Source organism: Miniopterus natalensis, chromosome 7, assembly GCF_054644295.1.
Source record: "Miniopterus natalensis isolate mMinNat1 chromosome 7, mMinNat1.hap1, whole genome shotgun sequence".
Classification (NCBI taxonomy): domain Eukaryota; kingdom Metazoa; phylum Chordata; class Mammalia; order Chiroptera; family Miniopteridae; genus Miniopterus; species Miniopterus natalensis.
Window position 1 is genome coordinate 20,963,081 of NC_142087.1, and position 20,396 is coordinate 20,983,476.

The following is a 20,396-nucleotide window of genomic DNA, read 5'->3' on the forward strand; positions in this document are numbered from 1 at the left end:
CTCCCGTTGCATTATTAGGGCTTCCGCAAGTTTTAGAGAGTCCTGATCCAGAAGCAGCAAAGAAGGGTCAGTTTACTTTGGTCGCGCCCTACTTCAGCATACTGAATATTACATGTAAACGACCTGCAGGAGATGAGCTGCCCCCCCACACACACACACCAAGGACATCCATGTCAGTTACTCCATGTGGTCACAGCGCTCGCAGCCTGCTTGCTTTTCCTGCTGTGCCCACTCTATGCCACAGTTAAGGCCTATTGTATACATGAAAGAGGAGGAACTAGAGGCATTATACAAACAAATCAACAAGAAACTTTTAAAATGCTAACAGTATAGATATCTGATTACATTCCCAAACTCCCCACCTTATTTTGGAGAGAGAGAGACGGCCATAAAAGCATGAAGTATTTGCGCTATAGTTTCCATACCCTACCAATTTTACAAGACTTGACCCTTGAACAACATGGTTTGACTGCGCGGGTCCACTTATACGTGGATCTTTTTCAGTAAATGCACACAGTACTATAAATTATTTTCTCTTCCTTATGACTTTCTTAATAACATTTTCTTTTCTCTAGTTTACTCGATTGTAAGAATACAGTGTATAATACATGTAACATGCAAAATATGTGTTAATTAACTGTGTTAAGAGTAAGGCTTCCAGTCCACAGTAGGTTATTAGTAGCTAAGTTATAGGGAATCAAAAGTTATATGTGGATAGTGCAGGGGGTTGGCACCCTTAATTCCCATGTTGTTCAGAGGTCAACTATATTTTGTTGTATAGGATTAGAAGTTGTCTCTTCTTTTTTCCCGTGGAGATCCTCCTGCTTCCATATACAGAAAGGTCTGTTCTTCAGTCTGCCTAGGACCATCGCTGCAATACCAGGCTTTAGGTGTCTACCCTAGTCAAAGGCACTTCACAGAATAAGGCACTCTTTCCTAATCTTCTTTGTAGTTGAATGAAGATTTGTGTAGTTGACTAAAAATAAAATTTTTGTAGCCCACAACAGTAGGCATCATTCAAAAGAGAAAACAAATTAAACTAATTCTCGCATTTCTTAGGAAGTCATTGTAAGAGGCCAAACCTAGTTACTGATTTACCTTAAAAAAAAACAGATCTGTGGCAGGGCATTTTCCAAAGCAGCAGCAGCATTTAAGCCTGTTCCCAGGTACCCTGTGTTTGTGTTTCTTTCTCAGCGTCATGGCTGTTGTTCTCAGCGAATCAATCCTGCCTTCTTAACACGTGTGGCAGTGTTTGGTTACTGTTAAGTGTTGAATGAACGAATAAGAAATGGTCAATTTACTAACAAATTATGGAAAAATTGGAGAGCCCTTTCCTGGGGCCCCGGAGTTCCTATACATATCCCTGGCCCTGGCCCTGAGGTCTCTAACTGAAGAACCTGTCACAGCGTCATCCTTCCCTTTTTAAAAAAATTAAGTTTATTAGAGTAACATCGGTCAATAACATTATACACAGTATAATCTGACATCTGTGTACTCTATCGCGTGCTCCCCACGAAGTCTTGTTTCCTTCAGTTACCGCATATTTGACCCCTTTACCCAGTGTGCCCTCAGCTTGCCCCCTTCCCTCTGGGAACCGCTGCTGTGTCGTCTGTGTCTGTGAGTTTGTTTGTTTGTTTGTTACCCTCTGTGTGAGTGCAAGCAGACGGCTTTGCCCTTTACCTCTCACTTATTTCACTCAAGATCCACCCACGTTGTAGCTAATAGCGATATTTCATCTCTTATGGCTGGTTAGTATTTCGCTTTATATATATCTACATATGGCTCTATCTGTCAACATACTGACAGATCCCATCATCTTTATTCATTCACCCTTTGGTGAGCACTTGGTGTGTTTTCCATCCCTTTAGATAAGCAAACATCGCTCAGGTAACCCAACTTACTGCTGACTAGTTTCCAGGCAGAGCTTCAAGGAGATGTCTGTAGGTTCCAGAAAAAATAAAAAATCTTTGTTAATAATATTCACTTTTGTATTATAAATTGTACACCTTTAATGTGCACATAAATAACCCGAAGATACGAGTCTTTGCCACGCGTAGACATGCCTCAGCCCCTGTAAAGTCCTGTTTCCCTACTCCCTGTGCCTGTTTGAAACCACTCAGCTCCCCTCATTTCCACAGGCTTCAGAAAACAGGAAGGTCACTTGTGAGCATGGGAACACTCTCTCTCTTCCAGGCCATCTGATCCCCAGAAATGTGGGGCAAAGCTGGAAAAGTCTTATACTTTATGGACAAACCTAGTATCTCTTCTTCCAAGTCCATCACTGCTACGTCTCCACAGTTGACCCTCTGCCCTCGGGGAGAAACATGATCCTGACCCGGGGCTTCTCCTCCCCTTTTCACAGGCTGTGAAACAACCCAGAGCTCAGTAATAAAAAAAAGGAAACCCCGTCCTGTTGTTACATGGGGAATATTTTTGTTTGTTTTTTAATTTTCATATTATAAAGTCCTATCACAGAAAACTTGCCATTTTAACCATGTTAAGTGTGTAGCATTAAGTGCATTCACTGCTGTGCAGCCATCACCACCGTCATCTCCAGAACCTTCTCATCTCCCGCTGACCCTCTGTACCCATTAAACACTAACCCCCGTTCTCTCTCTCCCTGCTTCTTTATTTTTAATACATAGGGAAAGCAAAGAAATGAGAGCTCACCAGGCTAAGATTTCTATGGAAAACAGCAAAGCCATCAGCCAAGACAAATCGATCAAGAACAAAGCGGAACGGGAAAGGTCAGTGAGAGTGCTCTCTGCGGGAGCGTGGCGTTCACTCACGACACAGGCCTCGCATTCACGTGCGCGCACACACACTCGCACTCGAGATGTTAAAACCCTCGTGAGTTTTGGCTAAGACCTCTATTATTATAAATGCCGTGAAGACTTGTTACGACTATGGAACAGTCATCTTCTGATTAGTTCACCACCACCGGTAAAATAAGTCTGCATGCAATATATATGCGCTCATTTATAAAACATGGCAAAATATCGCCCCCATATTCCAGCGGGTGTCCCCGCTAGCGTCTCACCTGCTCAAATGTAAGCCCATTCTGGGTGGGCCGGTTCTGCAGAGCAGCATGTAGGAGTCCTGCTGCCTTCCCTTGATTTACTTGCACTGTCATTGACACCAAGGATCACCTCAAAAGCCCCCACCCAGTTTTTCTCGTTTGTCCTGTCTTCGAGTGGGTTTTCTAGAAACAGAGACCAAGACAGGAATTTGTGTGTGTGTGATTTACAGAGGAAGGGGTATTCAGAGAAGGGGAATGGGGGGAGCCGGAAGGGGGCCAGGAACAGGGCTGAGCAAGGATATGGTCTTAGCTTGAATACCCCTTCAGCCCGCTCCCCAGCTCTGGAGTGTACTTTGCACCATGGATTTATCTTTTTGAGCCAGAGGTGTCTGGCCTATGTACTTCTGTGTTAGGACATCAACACAGCATGCTTCACTTTATGTTGCATGTTTTAAAAATTGAAGGCAAGCCCTGGCCAGTTTGGCTCAGTGTTTAGAGCGTCAGCCTACGGACTGAAGGGTCCTGGGTTCGATTTCGGCCAAGGACACATACCTCAGTTGGAGGCTCGATCCCAGGGCCTGGGGGGGGTGCATGCGGAAGGCAATCAATCCAGTCGATGTGTCTCTCTCACATTAATGTTTCTCTCTATCCCTTCCACTCTCTCTGAAAAGCAATGGAAAAAATATCCTTGGGTGAGAATTAAAAATATGAAAAAATAAACAAATAATAAAAATAAAAATTGAAGGCAAGACTCTCCACCAAAAAAGATTAGGACTCACTCTTTTGTGATACTTACTTTATTGCTGTGGTCTGGAACTAAACCTACAATTTGTAGTGTGCCTGCAGTCATGTTACCCCAGAGAGGGAATTAATAGCACTTAAATCCCAGTTCTTAAATTATCTTAAATTCTGAGTTACTGCTAACCTAATTAGTGAAGTTTTTTATTTAATTTTCTAATTCTGACTTAATATTTATTGTAATTCTGTATCTCGGTGGCAGTAAAACACCTTCAAGTGGCTGTTTTTTGGTAAAACAATGTTTTTACAAAAACATATGCCCAATGGTTATCTTCTCTATGTCTCTCTTAGCTCCCTGATTATAAATTTTTAATTTTAATTTTTAGTAGTTTGATAAAGTGGATACATAAAAAAACTAAGAATTAAAATTAAAAATTTATAGTCAGAGAGCTAAGAAAGACATATAAAACCAAAAAGCACTTATATTCTTAGGTCAAAGAAGACATTTCAACAGAAATTACGCAATATTTATAACCGAATGACGATGGAAGCACAATTTTTAATGTGTAGAAGGAAGCTACAGTGCACAGCCAAAGAAACACCAAGATGCGGCAACCTACAGAAGGGGAGAAAATATCTATAAACCATATATCCGATAAGGGGTTATAACCTGCTTTTTACTAGTGGCAAAAGGAAATACTGTAGTCTATTCATAAATGGAAAATATTCATATAGCAGATGAAAATAATGGAAGAGTTTGAAACAGCTCTATCTCTAAAACAAGGCCAAGTGATAAGGAATAGAAAGAAACCCGGATGTGTTACCATTTAGGTAAATTTGGAAACACTCGAAACAACATACACCGGCGGCAGCAGCCCCAGTACCGGGGACTGGTTGGAAGTGGCCCCTGACAGCTTCAGAGGAGTGGTTGTGTCTGGAGAGAAAGGAATCAGGAAGGGTACAGAGGGGGCTTTGCTGGCGTCTGCAACACTATTTCCTTTGAAAGTATGAGACAAACGTGGCAAAGCATTAATATTCACTAAACAGAATGATGGGGTTTTTTTTAATGTTTTTCTCTCTTCATTTCATGTTTCAAAATTCCACAGTGAAACTTAGGAAAAGCAAGTGATGCTTCTACCCAGATAATTAAATGGAATAGAATTCTTTCTTATTTAACTCCAATCGATGTCATACCAACTATTATTTGTATCTATTATTTTAGGCGAGTCAGGGAGTTAAACAGCAGCAACACTAAAAAGTTTCTGGAAGAAAGAAAGAGAGTAAGTATTTTATCATTTTCTTGGCATTCTTCCTTTAAAAACTATAAACAACTCACGCTTAGATAACAGACTTTTAGCTAATTTGCTTAATTTGATTTTTCTGTACATTAAACATTCTGGCTTCTCTGTACCCTGAAAGCTAAAATAATTGCTCCCTAAAATTGTTAAGGTAATTATTTGGAACCATTTTATATAGAAAGTGCATAAGTACAGTATTATGTTCTAAGATTTTAGCAGGAGAGAGTTTCCCAGTAAGAATTATGGGTCTAAACTTTCCCGTTTTCAGATTCTTTTTAAAAAATTATAATCTCTCTCACTTAAATTGTAAACTTGCTAGTCATTTCTCATTCATAAGTCTTAAGATTACAAGGCAAAGTTTATCAGAATTGTGGTTTTGGTGTGTGTTTTTTTTGCAGCTCGCAATGAAACAGTCCAAAGAAATGGATCAGTTGAAAAAAGTCCAGCTCGAACACCTAGAATTCCTAGAGAAGCAGAACGAGCAGGTATTTCACCTAGAAAGTGTAAAAAGACACGGGCAGGCAGCTTTGGGAGGCAAATGCCGCGTGGCCTGCAGTGGCCCCGCTGCGAGAGCCAGCGTCTGAGCAGCGGCTGGAAACGGGGCTAGAGAAGTGGGGTGCCTCTTACTGCACATTCCCAGCCATCCAACAAGAGCAGAGAGCGTCCTGTTCTCAGGCAGGAGAGGAATGTGGCTGTGGGAAAGAGGAATCAGAAGTCACCATGTGAATAGATTATGGGGGCTCTAAGAATGACATTTCTGAGAGGCAGAGAAAAGAGAGGCCGCAGATTGTTTCTCTGTTTTCATTTAGAATTGCACAGTTTGCAGCCTAGAGGCAAGTGAAGTTATGTGTAAAAGCCAATGGGAGACACCACCTGTTGTCAGCCTCAACCTAAAAATGCAGTCACAAAGCCGCCTTAGGGCTTACAAGTGGGGCCTAAAGACACGAGCCCCCCTAACTCTGCACACACTCGATGTGAGTGGACCCCACACTCTTGGTGCTTTTTTCCAGCAAAGGAAAACACTAAACGGAGAAGTACACACAAGTAAAACGTTATCCAGAATCCAACTGTTTGTTCACTTAGGCCATCAGGCGTATGCCAACATCAAGATCCACGTACTATGAGGCATGGAACAAATGGGCTCCGTCCCAAGTGGGCCGCAGCCCGCCAGCCATCCACAGTCTCATTTCAGTTGATGGAAACGCCTCTAGCTTATAATGCAAAACAACCCTCAGTTTAAATTTCAGTCTGTCTCAGTTCCTACTTTAGTCTTTCCAGCTGGTCTGGAAGTTATTATTTCTAGGTAATTTCTTCTGTCTAGAAACTTTAAAGAAGTTTTGATGAAATTACTTTCACTGCCTCACTCTTTTCCTGTCTCCTCCCATCTCTAAAGCAATCCTATTTAAGCTCTATTTTTTCAGAGTAAATGACTCCCATTCAAGAGCACTTACGTAGGAATTACACTAAAAAGTACCTTGGAGGAAATAAAACTCTAAAATCTTTTTTTTATTTGATAGGGCAATTGGATAACAAATAAATTCATCTCCTGGTTTTAGATTCTTTGCTTTTGGGGAATGGATGGTTTATCGGTGAACATACTTCTGAGTTATGTTTCACGTCTCCTTTTCAGCTAAGTGCTTCTATTCATGGACAGTCCACAGATCCCCAAGGGGGAAAATAAATGTTTATTGTCCCATGGGTTCAAGTCATTTGACCAACTCAGATATATCAAGTTTTGGTACAAATTACCTAGTTTGTGTTTTTGCCCTTAAAGCGCTTCTCGGGAAGTGTTTCCGAGGGGAAATGGGACTGTGAGTAAGGGGAAAGCCACCGTCTCCGAAACATTAGAACCCACTTTGGAGATTCAGGGCTGGGTGGAGATAAGGCTGCCTTGGAGGAGGCACAGGACGGTAAGGCACAGTTAACTTTCAGTTAACTAAATTAAGAAACTACTTAGACATTACTGTGTTGCTTAGCAACAAGTTCGACTAAAGACTGTAAATGTGCTAAAAATTACTCATCGCTATAATAGTGGTGTTTTTCAGAGTGGAGGAATACAATTACCTAGTGTTTTTTATTTCAGTGCTAAAGTACATAATAATAAAAAAAAGCCCACTTTGAGCTTTTATCCTAAGATATGGATAATTCTAACCATACCAGAGTTCTGGCATTGAAATATTGGATTAGTAGTAGCTGCATTGATTGGATCTTATTGGGAGGATAGTGGCTCTTTGTTCCAAACATTTATATAATGCCTTTTAATATGTCATAAGTAATATCTACCACCCACAACTGATACTTTGAGTCACAGAAGCTTAGGGAAGTGCAGAACATGAGAAGGCTCGAGGTTCGATGGAAATTTAATTAAATTCAGTGAAAAGAAATTCAAGCTATATTGATGCTTCTGACAGATGTGGAACTTGGACTTGAATTTCTGCGTTAAGCTTTGCTTTACAGATATGGCCTGTCCTGTAACAAAGTCAATCAGATCTTTCTAGTATATATTGTTTGCCCTTAATTTGGTTACAACACTGTCACAGGCCCTGTGTGAAACCTACAAACGGTGACTCCGTTTTTCCCCCCACCTAAGGCAAGGTCTGGAACCATGTAGGAGCGCTCCTTCTGTAATCAATTAAGCATTTCATTGGCCGAAAATAGTTCCTGTCTCCAGATAGCTGCAAACATCATAATCTCCCAAACCATTGTTAAACCCCAAGGCCTTCCTGTTTCTAAGCCAAAGACAAATTCACTTTAACATTCCCCATAATATCTCCCTCCCAGGTTCTTACTGCTTTCCTGTGACCCTCCTTTAAATTCTCCCAGTCCCCCCAAAGCAAAGCACGGAATGGGTCTACTTAATGAGCTAGACCCGTGTTGAGGGCACTGGCAGGAACAATCAAGTTTTAATATATTTTGGGCCTGATTCTGGATCCTAACGCATGTGTCCTTCTTAAGCCACCTAAAGGCCTTGCCTCCTTGGTCAGCCAGTCATTCATTTACAGCGCCATAGTTCTGTTTAAGTTTTCCCATAGACCTCCCAGCCACACAGCATCGCACCCCCATGTTGACATGTGCCATTTCCAACACTAACAACTCCATTCCCTCCCACGCCAAGTTTTCAGAATTGGTTTTTGTTATCAGTTCTCTCACTGAACGAAGAGAGGTGCAGGGTGTCACTGGAGGGAGGGCTCCCCCCCCCCCCCCGTCACAGAGGAGAGGCACAGTCTGGGCTCACAGGCATCGGTTGTTCTGCTTTTTTTACGTTGAGATCAGCTCGGGGAAAGTTGTCCTTAGCCTTTTCCTTTTCTGTATATGGTTTTTGCATTCATTTCGCGAATCCACTTCAGTATTCATTTATTTTCTTTGTTTTGTATGTATGACTCAATTTTGACATTACTATTTTTGTACAAACAGCTTTTGAAATCCTGTCACGCAGTGTCCCAAACTCAAGGTAGGACTGACTGAAACTCTGATAAGCGAGACATCGCTTTCCTTCTCAACTGTGGGGTAGTTTCCATTTATGATTCGCCTCTGCTCATAAACGAATTACTATTTGGTGGGTTTTGATTTAAAAGCTTGATTATTTCATGCTTGGATTTCTGATGTAATATTCAAATGGAAATGCCCAGAATCTTTAGATAATTATTTCTGATGGAGTTTTAGCAGCATTTCCAATTGCAGACCTGGGAAACTCAAGTCATTCTAGTGAAGACGTACCCAGGCATCAAGAACAGGGATGAGCCATTGTCGTGTGGACCGACCACAGCTAAGACTGGGTCACAGGGTCAGACCTTTCACAAGCACTGATATGACTGCAGTTAATTTTTAAAGCACCCACTAAAAGTTCATTGGTGGTTTTTAATGGCAGAGCATGGTGTGTGTGCAGGAACATTATACAGTGTCATTCTACAATGACTTTTGTCATGCTTTCTGCTAGATCCAGTCTGCCAAGGACCTTAATCGCCTCTCATAAGTAAAGTGACCATACAATTTATTGTTTGAGCCTGGATAGTTTTGAGAATAAAAGGGAGTGCTGTTCATAATTGCCAGCACTATAGACATAAGCTGGAATTGTCCCTGGCAAATGGGAATAAATGGTCACCCTGCTCACACGAAAACTTTGCTCTTAGAATAATATTTTAATGTCATATGGTTCGTCCTTCTCAACTTTGTTCAATTTGTCATTAAATGCTAAAGGGGGAGAAGCGTAGGGAATCCTTTTTTACTGCTTATGAAATATAAAATATATTTAATTTTTAGTACTAATAATGTTTCACTGTCATCTTTTATGAATACCGTTTGTCATAGTTCCATGTTTGTATATTTTCTCCATTTTTTTCATTTCTCTATTAGAGTATTATTATACTTCAGGCACAAAAAATATCTGGGTAGAGGAAACCATCCATCCCAAATGTAAGCAGAAAGAGATCATTCTTTGGTGTTATTATAGTCATCCTCATGAAAATGAAATTTAAATCCACAACATAAAATAATACTAAGAAAATCACTGTATGGTCCATGGGTTAAACTAATTTTGTGCAAGGCTTTGGGACATTTACATGCTCACAGTATGATCTAAAGAGTTGACCAAACCCTCCTACTGACCTTCCATTTAGTTGGAATATCTAAGTAGACATCAGTAGTAACATCAAGAACTTCAGATCCTCTTCTGAGTTATATCTTTATATATCCATGATTCCATTTTTAAGTCTTTTATTTTCAAGTGGCATGTCACTAAAAGAGGAGGAGGGGCGCTTTATTCCACCAAAAGATACATGCATTGGGTTGGGCAAAAGGATCCAGATGGAATGTAAAGGTTGAAATGAACCAGTTATTCATCCCTGTATTGCCAAGTAATTATTTGTCACCAGAACCTTGCCCCCATCTGACTTCTTTCTACTTCCCGGACCAGTTGGTTGTCATAGTGACAGCCTTATGCATGAGATTGAGCTACTCCATGACCTCCTTCCCGGGGTAGCTGGTAAAAAATTAATTACCCCAGAGAAATGAGAGCTGTAGGGATAGATTTTGGACAATAGAATTCCAGGGACCCTGCATATTTCTGGAACACTCTATTTGCAGGATACTCCAGCCAAACCAATGTGATGTCCTCCCACCTAAACTTCTCCATCAGTTAGATTCTGAGGGAATTACTTTTAATTAAATTTCAGGCTACTTGTGAATAAATTGTGCATAAGCAATACTTATTCTAAAAGTGATCAAATAATCTACACACAGTCAAGGCAACATGTCAATCTGTAGAAACAAAATCAAACAAACATTTGGATGTAACATAGTCTAAATATCCAGTGACTGGCTCAGCCTCTTTTCAAATGGTTTTCCTGGCACTGTGTAGACCAGTTCTTCTCAAACTTTATGTAGAAACTTCCTGAGGATCTTACTAAGATGCAGATTCTGACTCAGTAGGTCTGGGGTAGAATCCATGATTCTGCCTTCCTCACGAGATCTCAGGTGATGCTGCTGCTGCTGGTACATGGACCACTCACAGCATCAGATGTTCAGAAGAGAGGACAGGGATGCTACATGCCTCCAGGAGAGGATTTCAACATGTAAGGCCATGTTTCCGATGTTACAGGCGAAGGAGATGCAACAGATGGTGAAATTGGAAGCCGAGATGGACCGCAGACCAGCAACAATAGTATGAAACTCCAGGACGCAAACTGAAGTAGCAGAGCCCAGGCATCAAAAGCTCACTCCCACACTCCTAAACACAAAGTCCACGGATGGAAGTCGTCTTTTGTGTTTGTCTCCTTTATGTATAGACAGATGTTACCCGAAACCACAGACTTACATACTTCTACTTCACATATTGAATTTCCTTGGCCAACCAAAAGTAGCTACAAATCCACCAAAATTACCATTCCAGTAAGGCAGAGTTTAACCACTGATAGTACAACTTAAACATGTTTGCTGTAAAATACCATCACAAGTAAATGAGCTTGGTGTTAACAACTCTGCTTCGTGATGCTTTAGGACATGTTTGAGCTGCAGCAAAAATAGTGCATTAGCAATTTAACAGCAAGTGCATGCACTAGGGGAAAAAATACAACTCTGTCGACAAATTCATCAGCAGAAGTGGAGATCGGCTAGACAGATAATTTTGCGGAATTTTTCTACATCTAAGTTACCTCATCAGTAAGTGCCATGTCTCTACCATGCCATAAGAAGCTAATTTCCAGTAAAAGTTGTGGAGATTATTAGAACAATAGAAAAATAGAACAGCGCACCTGTGCCAAAACTCATCCGTGCTCAAAGGAGACCTCTGCTAGGCACATCGAAGAAAGTTTACATCTGACATTGCTGTCTAGGAATTGTTTCAGCCGATTCCAGATACTATAATTCACTAGGACACCTTCAAGATTGTGAAGTGGTGTTTGTAAATGTGACCCTGTACAAAGTATTTATACTCCTAATTCACACTGTTATAGAGCAGAATCATCCAAGTATTGCCACATGACGAGGTTAGTAAACAGGAATACTAGAACTATGTTTGCATGAGACACAAGCACCAAGTCAGACTAATCCCTACAGACACAGTTAACCTAACGCCAAATCAATACTGGTTCAATAAATGTATGGCACAGGATATAATTTGACTATCGAGACTTTTAGCATAACAAAGAAGTCTATATATATATATGTGTATATGAATTATGTGGGCATTCTTGATACTTTAACTTCTAGTTTCAGAAAAAAAAATACATAACTAATTTAATTTTACACAAAAATATTTATGCAGATTTTCAGAATTTCATATCAGGAAATAACCTTTTTATGTCTGTTAAAATATCAAAACAATTTGCTACAGTGTTAGGCTGCATGGTGTTCAGCTGCCGCGGCGTGGTGCCGATGGCGCGTGGAGGAGTTTCCGCTGGGTCTGAGCCGCCGCCCAGGCCGGGAGGAGCGCCCGGGAGCCCGTTGTCTAGAACTAACCCGATGGCTGATTCTAGGACACAAAACACCGACCGAATTGTTGTATATGCTTGTACAAATTGATTCTGTGTGTTCCTCTGGACAAAGCAGAGAAAATTATGTTACCATCAGTAATGAAATTCAACTTCCAACTTCTCTAATAAAAAGTTAAAACACTTACTACCTGTCAGAGTATTTGCTCCCGAGGCTGCCCTCCAGTAAACGTTTTGCCTCTTTCATACATGAGAGACATCATTACATTCATTTACAGTTTGAATCGGCTTCTGTGAAATTTCTCTGCCTCCAGATGTCCTTATCTGTAAGACAGTGGAGTTAGACTGTGCATCTTTCAGCACCAGCATCCCATGAAAAATTAGGGCTATTAAAAAAGCACCACTGCCTGGCTGGTGTGGCTCAGTCGGTTGAGCGTTGTTCCCTGTGCTGGGAGGTCACAGGTTCAATTCCCGGGTTTCTACTCAATCCCCAGTGGGGGCTGCATCGTTTCAAAGCAGTCTGACTGTCGCAATGGCCAACAGGCACTTAATTCAGACCCATCAGCATCAAGTGTGATTACGGAGAGTGATGAGGGAAAATCCTATATTATTTCAGTGTTGAGGCTGTCTTACGGACGCCTCATCCCAAGCCCTCAATAACTTCTCCTTCATCATCACTTCTGTAAACCTATCAGACGACCATGTGGTTTCTACTTTTCCTGTATGCTTGGCATTTAACAGAATCCCAAGCACAAACCTTAATAATTTCATCTTTAATGTCATAATAAATTCTGGGTAGTGCCTGTGGGATGAATTTTTATGAGCCATCGTCTTTAATAATATTTCATGAAAAGCGTTCTGCTTCATAGGTTAGAATAATGAAAAAACATTAAGGGGGGAGCCGGGGGTGGTTAAAAATAGTAGCATCATTGCTTTAATGTTAAAAGAAAAAACCGGTGGCTGCACTTATCTCTGTAAATGATACTATTTATACTTATTCACGTTACTTCCTTGGAAATTTGGGGCAAGGGACAGTCCCCAAGCTACTTCATCCTGGAAATTTCTGAGGCCCTCCCCCTTAAAGTTTCCACCAAGGTCAAATTTGGAGAAATTATCTAAAGGAGGCCAGTTTAAAATTGTATACCTAATCACTCACACCATGACCCAATACTTTAGGGGAATCATAATGTTCCTTAAACGTATAACACACATGCACACACACACACACCTCCTAGCACCGACCCTTAGTGTTAAAGTTAATTTTTACATGTTTATAGCATTTAAGAACCTCTCTCATTTTACCCCCATGATACAGGCTAGTTGAGGACATCATCACCATTATACAGATAGAGAAACTGGCAGGTCCAAGGTCACCAAGCCGCACAGCAGAAGATTAAAGAATCGAACCAGTTTATGTTCCAGTTTCCAAATTTCTCTTCTCTACAAAACCACCACCCTGTGACAGAGATCATCATATTTTATATCTAAAGACCAGGGTCACAATACCACCTGACATTTTACAATTACAATGAACAGAGCACTGCCACCGACACAAAGCCATGTAATTGCCATGGCAACCCGTTAGTGTGGGTTTTGTCACTTCTTCAAACGAGAAAGTGACTGAGTGAGCCCCACAGCACAGCACACAGCACAGTAAAGAACACACAGGGAGCTGCTTGCTTGTGGGGCTGTTACTGTGACCACCACACAAGGTGCAGCGGGAGAAATGCAGAGGGGTATTTCCCCTGCCCTAGAGGGATTTACTTGTCAATGATATGTGGGAACTTGTAAATCCAACACATTCCTAATATTAGTTAGATTTTTTATAATACCAATCAAAACAGTGTTTAGCAGCATAGTAAAATCTAAACAGGACTTTGTTTTTAAAAGTCTAGCCTAGGAATCAGCAAAATATGGCCCACCGGCCAAATCCGGTCTGCTACCTGTTTTTGTATAGCCCATGAGTTAAGAATAGTTTTACATTTCTAAGCAGTTGGGGAGGGGAAATGAAAGGGAACTTTATTGACTCATAAAATTTAAATGTCAGCGTCTGTTAAGATGTGCCAGAGCCGGCCGAGCTGGTCCATTGACGGTCCACCTCGGGCTGCGCTCCTGCTCCAGCAGCAGGGTGAAATAGCTGAGGCAGAGACTATGGCCCACGAAGTCTAAAATACTATCTTGCCCTTTGCAGGGAAAGTTTACTGACCCTTGATCTCACCCACTAAAGCTGAGTAAACAAAAGGGGGGAGGGATAGATACGCCCCAAGTCGAGGAGCCAAGTGTGAGAACCCCGCTCTCCAGCTTTGGAGACGAGACGCAATAAAGCGCCTCAGAGACATGGGCTTGCGGGGGTCCGGCAGTGGCAGAACCTCAGACTAAGACTGCCTGCCTGTTTACAGCCTTTACACAGTAAGGGGCTGCCTCGGACCAGGAGCCCAGCCCCGCCGGCTGGGGGCAAACAGCAGCAGTGACCTCCGCGACGGTGGGTGGCTCCCCGCTCCCTGGCGCCTCACAGTGCCACTGAATGGTCCGAAGGCAGGGGAAGAAGTGATGCTGGGCATCGCACTGTGCACTCTCCAGAAGGCGGACCCTACACTAGTATTTTATTTGGGAGGGGTTTATTTATAGCGAGGGATTTGGGGGGTAGAGCAATAAAGGCATACTTATGGGGGGATGTTACTGCTGTGGGCAGCTGGGGCTCAATCCCGCTGGAGACTCTGGGAGACAGTGTAGCGCTCACCTCTGAACTGTCCCGGGGCGAGATCAAAGGGATATTTCTCCTGGACTCTCTCCTCTCTTTGGCCAGGGCTGTTGTCGAAGGCAGTAACTCCCCAGCATACCAAGGGCTGAGCAAGCTCCTGCTGCTGAAGAAACCCTCGGGGAGGAAGCCTGTGCCCCAGAGCTGCAGGGGGGCGGGAGAGAAAGTGGGGCACCAGGAGTGTCCGCTGCACTGGGCTTCCTTCCCCTCAGCCTTGGAGAGTTAATGGGATCAGGGGAAGGGATTCAAATTAAACTTAATTTGATAAAAAGAAAGAAAGAAGTTGAACTTTCAGCTTCCAGTGTGTGCCAGACGCCCCTACGTGTGTATTGCCTTCCCTGCTGGACAGCAAACTCCTCCATGTCAGGCAGCGAGATGAGTCTGGACATTTGCTAATGGATTTGCCAATCAGGGAAAAATAAGAGTTTCTGCTCCCTCTTCTCTCTTTCATTGCCTATTCTCTGGTATGGAAGCTGTACAATGAGAAATGTAGACAACATCAACGAAAGTCATGAATAATTTATAATAAGTTGCTTTGAATGATCAAAGTTGATCAGCCAAACCTGTATATCTTAACAAATAGGACAGAAAACAGCATATACAGGGGCTATAATCTGTGTTATATTTTAATAACAATAAAACCTCTAGAGATATGACTGGGTGGCATTTTGTTTTTCTTGGCCTGGTTGACTTAAAAAAAATAGAGTTATGGTAGTGTTTCCAGTTGAAATGGAATCCAGCCAGCCTTCCAGATTTCAAACAGTTTATAATGGAAGAAACGGCCCATAAGTGGGTCATGAACAATCTTGCCCATTAATCATCCCAGGTCTGGTGAATGTGTGTGCCAGGTGCCAGGAAAGCCACGAGACTGTCTCAAGGACAAGATGCTTTTATAAATTTAATTCTCAGTATGAAATATTTGGGTTCACTAATAATTTGCATTTCCATGAGAAAGAGGACCCTGCCCTGAGAAGCAGGGCGCAGCAACACAGCCTTGAAGTAGCAGCAAGGGTCCTTCATAATCAGACTCACAAATCTGATTATAATAGCCTTCAGAAATAATCTTCTACCCCTTCTAGTCTCTCAAATTTAATTTCATACTGCTCTATACAAGCCCAGCAATTGCTCCTCGCCAATCTTCACTTACCGCTGCCATTGGATACATAGTAGGCACTGCGAACTTAAGTCATTCAAAACAGAATTCCTGGGGTTTTTCCCTGCTCCATATTTTAGTTATTAATGGTATTACCATCTTCCTAGCCTCATGTTAAAATTCTAAGAATAGTCTTTCATTACTGTTCCTCTCATCCCCTTGGCCTAATCTATAAGTAAGTATCACAGGCTCTTCCTCTCTTTCTGAAATGGAACCACTTCTAAGGGCTGCTGGGATAATCACCCTGGTTGTGGCCACTGTGATGTCTCACTTTGACAACTGTAATAAGCTCCTGGTTTCATTTCCTTCTACTCTTGAGCCACTACAGCCCTTTCTCCACACAGTAGCTGAGTGACTCTCTTGAAGTATGAACTGCATCATGGAACTCATCTGCTTAAAATCCTCGAATGAACTAAAAATAAAAGCCAAACTCCTTTCCTGAGCCTGAAGCATCACAAGATCTGGCCTCTATTAGATCAGTTATCTATTGTTGCCTAACAAACCATCCCAAAACTTAGTGCTTATAGCAACAGCAGCTGCTTATTTCTCATGATGTTCAGCGCAAGAACAGCTGGCCAGTTCTGCTGCTCCATTTGGTATTGGCTTGTGTGTCTGCGTTTGGTTGGGGTTGAAATGTCCAGCATGGCTTTAATCACATAGGTAGCTCAATTGGGAAGGTCTGGGCTTCTCCCTTTCTGTGTGGTCTCTGGCATTTAGTGATCATTTTCAAGCTTCTTTCCTGGCAGCTGAATCTCAAGAGGAAGAGCAAAGGAAACTGCCAGTATTCTTCAAGCCTAAGTCAAAACACACACATTACTTCCACCTATTCTGCTGTCAAAGCAAGTCACAAGGGCAGCCCAGACTCAAGAAAAGGGAACGTAGACCTGCCTCTTGATTGGAGGAGTGACATAAATGTACAAGAATGGGAGGAAATTTGGGCAACCATCTTCAGAAATAACCTTACCCCTCCTAGTGTCTCAAATTTAATTTCATACTGCTCTATACAAGCCACACTGAGCATCTCTGTCTTCCTAATAGAGGCTGAGATAGAGACTTCTGCCATTCCTCCCAATATCCTTCCTTCCATCTTCTTCAAGAATAGAACTTCTGAATCTCAGCAAGGTTCATGGCATCTCAGATAAATACTACCTTTCCCAGGCTTCCCTGAAGCAAGGTGTAACCATGTAACTATGTTCTGGGCAATGGAATGTCAGGGGAAGTGTCCAGTGGATGCTTTAGCTGACCTCCTTTAAAAGACAACAGTTGTCTGTCTGATCCATTTTTTCCTGTACCTTTTGCTGTTTCCTGCTAGTTGGACCATGAAGGGTCATTGAGAAAGAAGGCCTTTCCAGGCTGGGGAAGCCTGAGTCTCTGAGACCATGGAACAGCCTAGAACCATGATCCCTGAACTTGCCTTTGAAAGAAATACACTGCTGTCTCTTTTCAGCCACAGTTGTTTTGGGTTTTCCATCTCTCACAGCCAAAGGTAATTCTTACTGATGAGCATTTCCAGCAGAGGGAGCAGCAAGAGCAAAGGGCCTGAGGCAAGAGAAAGTCCAGAATGTGAGGTGAGTGAAGGGGGTTGAGGGGACTGTAGGGTAGGTAACAGTGGAAATATCATGTAGATTCTTATAGGCTTGGCTTTTTCATCTGAGCGAAACGGGAAACCACTTCGGAGCTTTGAGGAGAGAGCGACATGGTCTTCTTACCTATACTGTTGAATCGCTGTCGATACCATATAAAGCAAGGCTAAGGCAGAAACAGGAGACTATGAGGTTTTTGTCTAGATGAGAGGTGATGGTCGCATAGACCAGGGAGATCCAGTGCACGTGGTGAGAAGTGGTGAGATCATGGATCTGGTTTAAAAGGAGAGATGGCAGCATTTGCTGATGAATTGGATGTGGGGTGTGAGGGAATGAATGGGAGAAGTCATTGGTGGCTTAGAAGCTCTTGGTCTGAACAACTGGAGTTGCTGCTAGTTGTAATGGGGAAGGTTGAGAGGAAGCAGGGTTTTAGGGGGAGGGGCCAGAGCAGAAATTAGGATTTTTTTGGTTTTGGACATTGTATTAGTCAAAGTTCTCCAGGTAAACAGAACCAATAGAGTGTGTGTATATATAGAAAGAGATTTATTTTAAGGAATTGGCTCATTTGATATGGATGCTGGCAAACCTAAAATTTTCAGGGCAGGCCAGTAGGCTGGAGATCCAAGGAAGAGCTGATTCTGCAGCTCAAGTCTGAAGACAATCAGGAGGCAGAATCCTTTCCTCCACAGAAAAGAAAACTCAGCCTCTTTTCTGGCCTTTAAGTGGTTGGATAAGGCCCACCCACATTATGAAGGGTAATCTGCTTTATTCAAAATCTACTGATTTAAATGTTGTTCAGGTCTAAAAAAAATTACCTTCACAGCAACATTTAACCTGGTGTTTGACCAAACATCTGGGAGCTGTATCCTACCCAAGTAGACCCATAAAAGTAACTTGTGGTGAACCTTTGAGATCATCAACATATACATTTCATTTAAAGAAACAAGACTGAGAAGGAACCACCAAAGGGAACTGTGAAGCAGCCAGTGATCCATGAGTCACCAGGAGAATGCAGTGATCTGAAAGTGCCTCTGGAATGAGAACATGATCACTGTGTCACATTCTGCTGATCGGTTATATAAGATCTGAGGATTTGCCATTAGATTTGGCAACTTGGAAACCATGAAAAACCTCATGTCAGAGTTCAAGCAGTTAGGGTTCAAACAGAACAGAAATAAAATATATATTAAGCAGAGGAGATTATATATAAATAGATTTATTGTGAGGAATTGGCTTATGCAATTGTGGGGGATGGCTAGGTAAGTCTGAATTTTAAAGGTCAGGCTATTGGGAAGGACAGTCTGTAACTCACAGGCATGGGCTGAAACGTGTCCACAGGCAGATTTCTGTCTTTAGGGAAGCCTTAAAGCCTTCAACTGATTGGATGAGGCCCATCATTATCTAGGATGTCATTTAAGGGTACACACTTGCAGCTAGCAGATCAATAAGTCCTGGAAATCTTACATACAATATATAGAGACAACAATATTGTATTATAATCATCAAACTTGCTAAGAGATTAGATTTTAATTATTCCCACCACAAAAAAGAAATGATAATTATGTGACATAATATAGGTGCTATCACTACAATAGTAATCATATTACAATATGTAAATGTATCAAATCAACATCTTAAATTTACATAATGTGATATGTCACATCTATTTCAATTAAAATAAATAAATATGAAAAAATAGAATGTGACTCCCAGAAGAGTTAAAATTAGAATTGTGGTTTGCATTCTATTTCTGTTGGACAGATTTCTATGAAAGCAGGCCGTTCATTTGGCATTGCAGTTCTCTAACTAGGATCCCCTCTGATCAGAAGCTTCAGCATTACTGGGGTTGGGGGATTCATTAGATTTGCAATAGCTTGGCCCCTCCCCAAAACCTAGAGAATCAAGATCTCTGGGAGAGGCCCTGCCACCTGTCTCTGAACAAGCCCTCCAGGCTTTTTATCCCATGGCTGCCTTGGTGAGACAGAACTGGAAGCACACTTCATTCCTGCTTCTAAACCTGATGGCGTGGGAATACAGCTATTGGAAGTAGCGAAATCCACTTTCTCAGGGGATCAGGGTTACTAAATTGCTACGCGATTTAAAACACTGGTTGTCATGTATAAAATTTTTTTAAAAAAACATAGATGTAAATATCGAAGCAAAATCAAGCTGTGGTGCCCTGGAACGTGGGGCAGGCTAGGAGGGAAGTGAGACAATAAGTAGTTTCCCATTGTGGTTTAAAAGGAAAGATTGAGGGTCTTGACCTTGTAAGAACATTTATTCATTTTATTCTAAATCTGCACCACACCCTTTGTGGTAGGGATTATTTTCAACTTCATCGTACAGATAAAGTTGACCAGCTGGGCAAGGTCCACGTGGGCGGGGTGGAGCCAGGAGGAATCAGGCTGTGGAGCCCAGAGGCCGTAACCATTGTACTACTCTTGCACAGAGCTCAGGTACAACCGCAGGTAACAGTGGGTATTTATCTATTAGTTATTCCTGGCTGCCGTTATAATCACCTGTGGACACTTAAAAATGTACCACTGCCTGCGTTCCACCAACTGGCGATTCTAATTTCATTGGTCCGAAGTGGGTCCTAGGACCTCGGAAACAACTTCCATTAGACAGATGACGAAGGTGAGACTGGGAAGCGCACAGTGGACACATCGGCAGTGGCTAAGGCCGAGCTCTAGACCTAGGTCAGCGCTTCTCCAACCTAGACGGTTTTAAATGCGAGTCCTGATTCCGTTGGGCTGGGTGTGTCCTGAGATCCTGTAGAAACCAGGTGGAGATGATGCTACTGATCCCAGGACCACGTTTTGGCCTTTGAGTTGTGCTTTGTCTAGATGCCCTGACCTACATGACACTTTTTTGGATCCCTAGAGAGTGGCGATTTTCCCAGCAGCTGGGGAGTGGGTAGG

The 20,396-nt window shown here is 42.2% G+C and overlaps 1 protein-coding gene across 1 annotated transcript in view; it reads left to right on the forward strand.

Moving 5' to 3' along the window:
* The window catches only part of PLCB4 (phospholipase C beta 4), a 301,590-nt gene extending 289,422 nt beyond the window's left edge, over positions 1-12,168 (forward strand). The window contains exons 34-38 of the mRNA XM_087818864.1: positions 2,646-2,747; positions 4,980-5,037; positions 5,454-5,540; positions 8,470-8,506; positions 10,652-12,168. Of these exons, the coding sequence (XP_087674990.1) occupies positions 2,646-2,747; positions 4,980-5,037; positions 5,454-5,540; positions 8,470-8,506; positions 10,652-10,740 (373 nt within the window). The 3' untranslated portion in view covers positions 10,741-12,168. The remainder of the gene's footprint in view (positions 1-2,645; positions 2,748-4,979; positions 5,038-5,453; positions 5,541-8,469; positions 8,507-10,651) is intronic.
* The last annotated feature ends 8,228 nt before the right edge of the window (positions 12,169-20,396 follow it).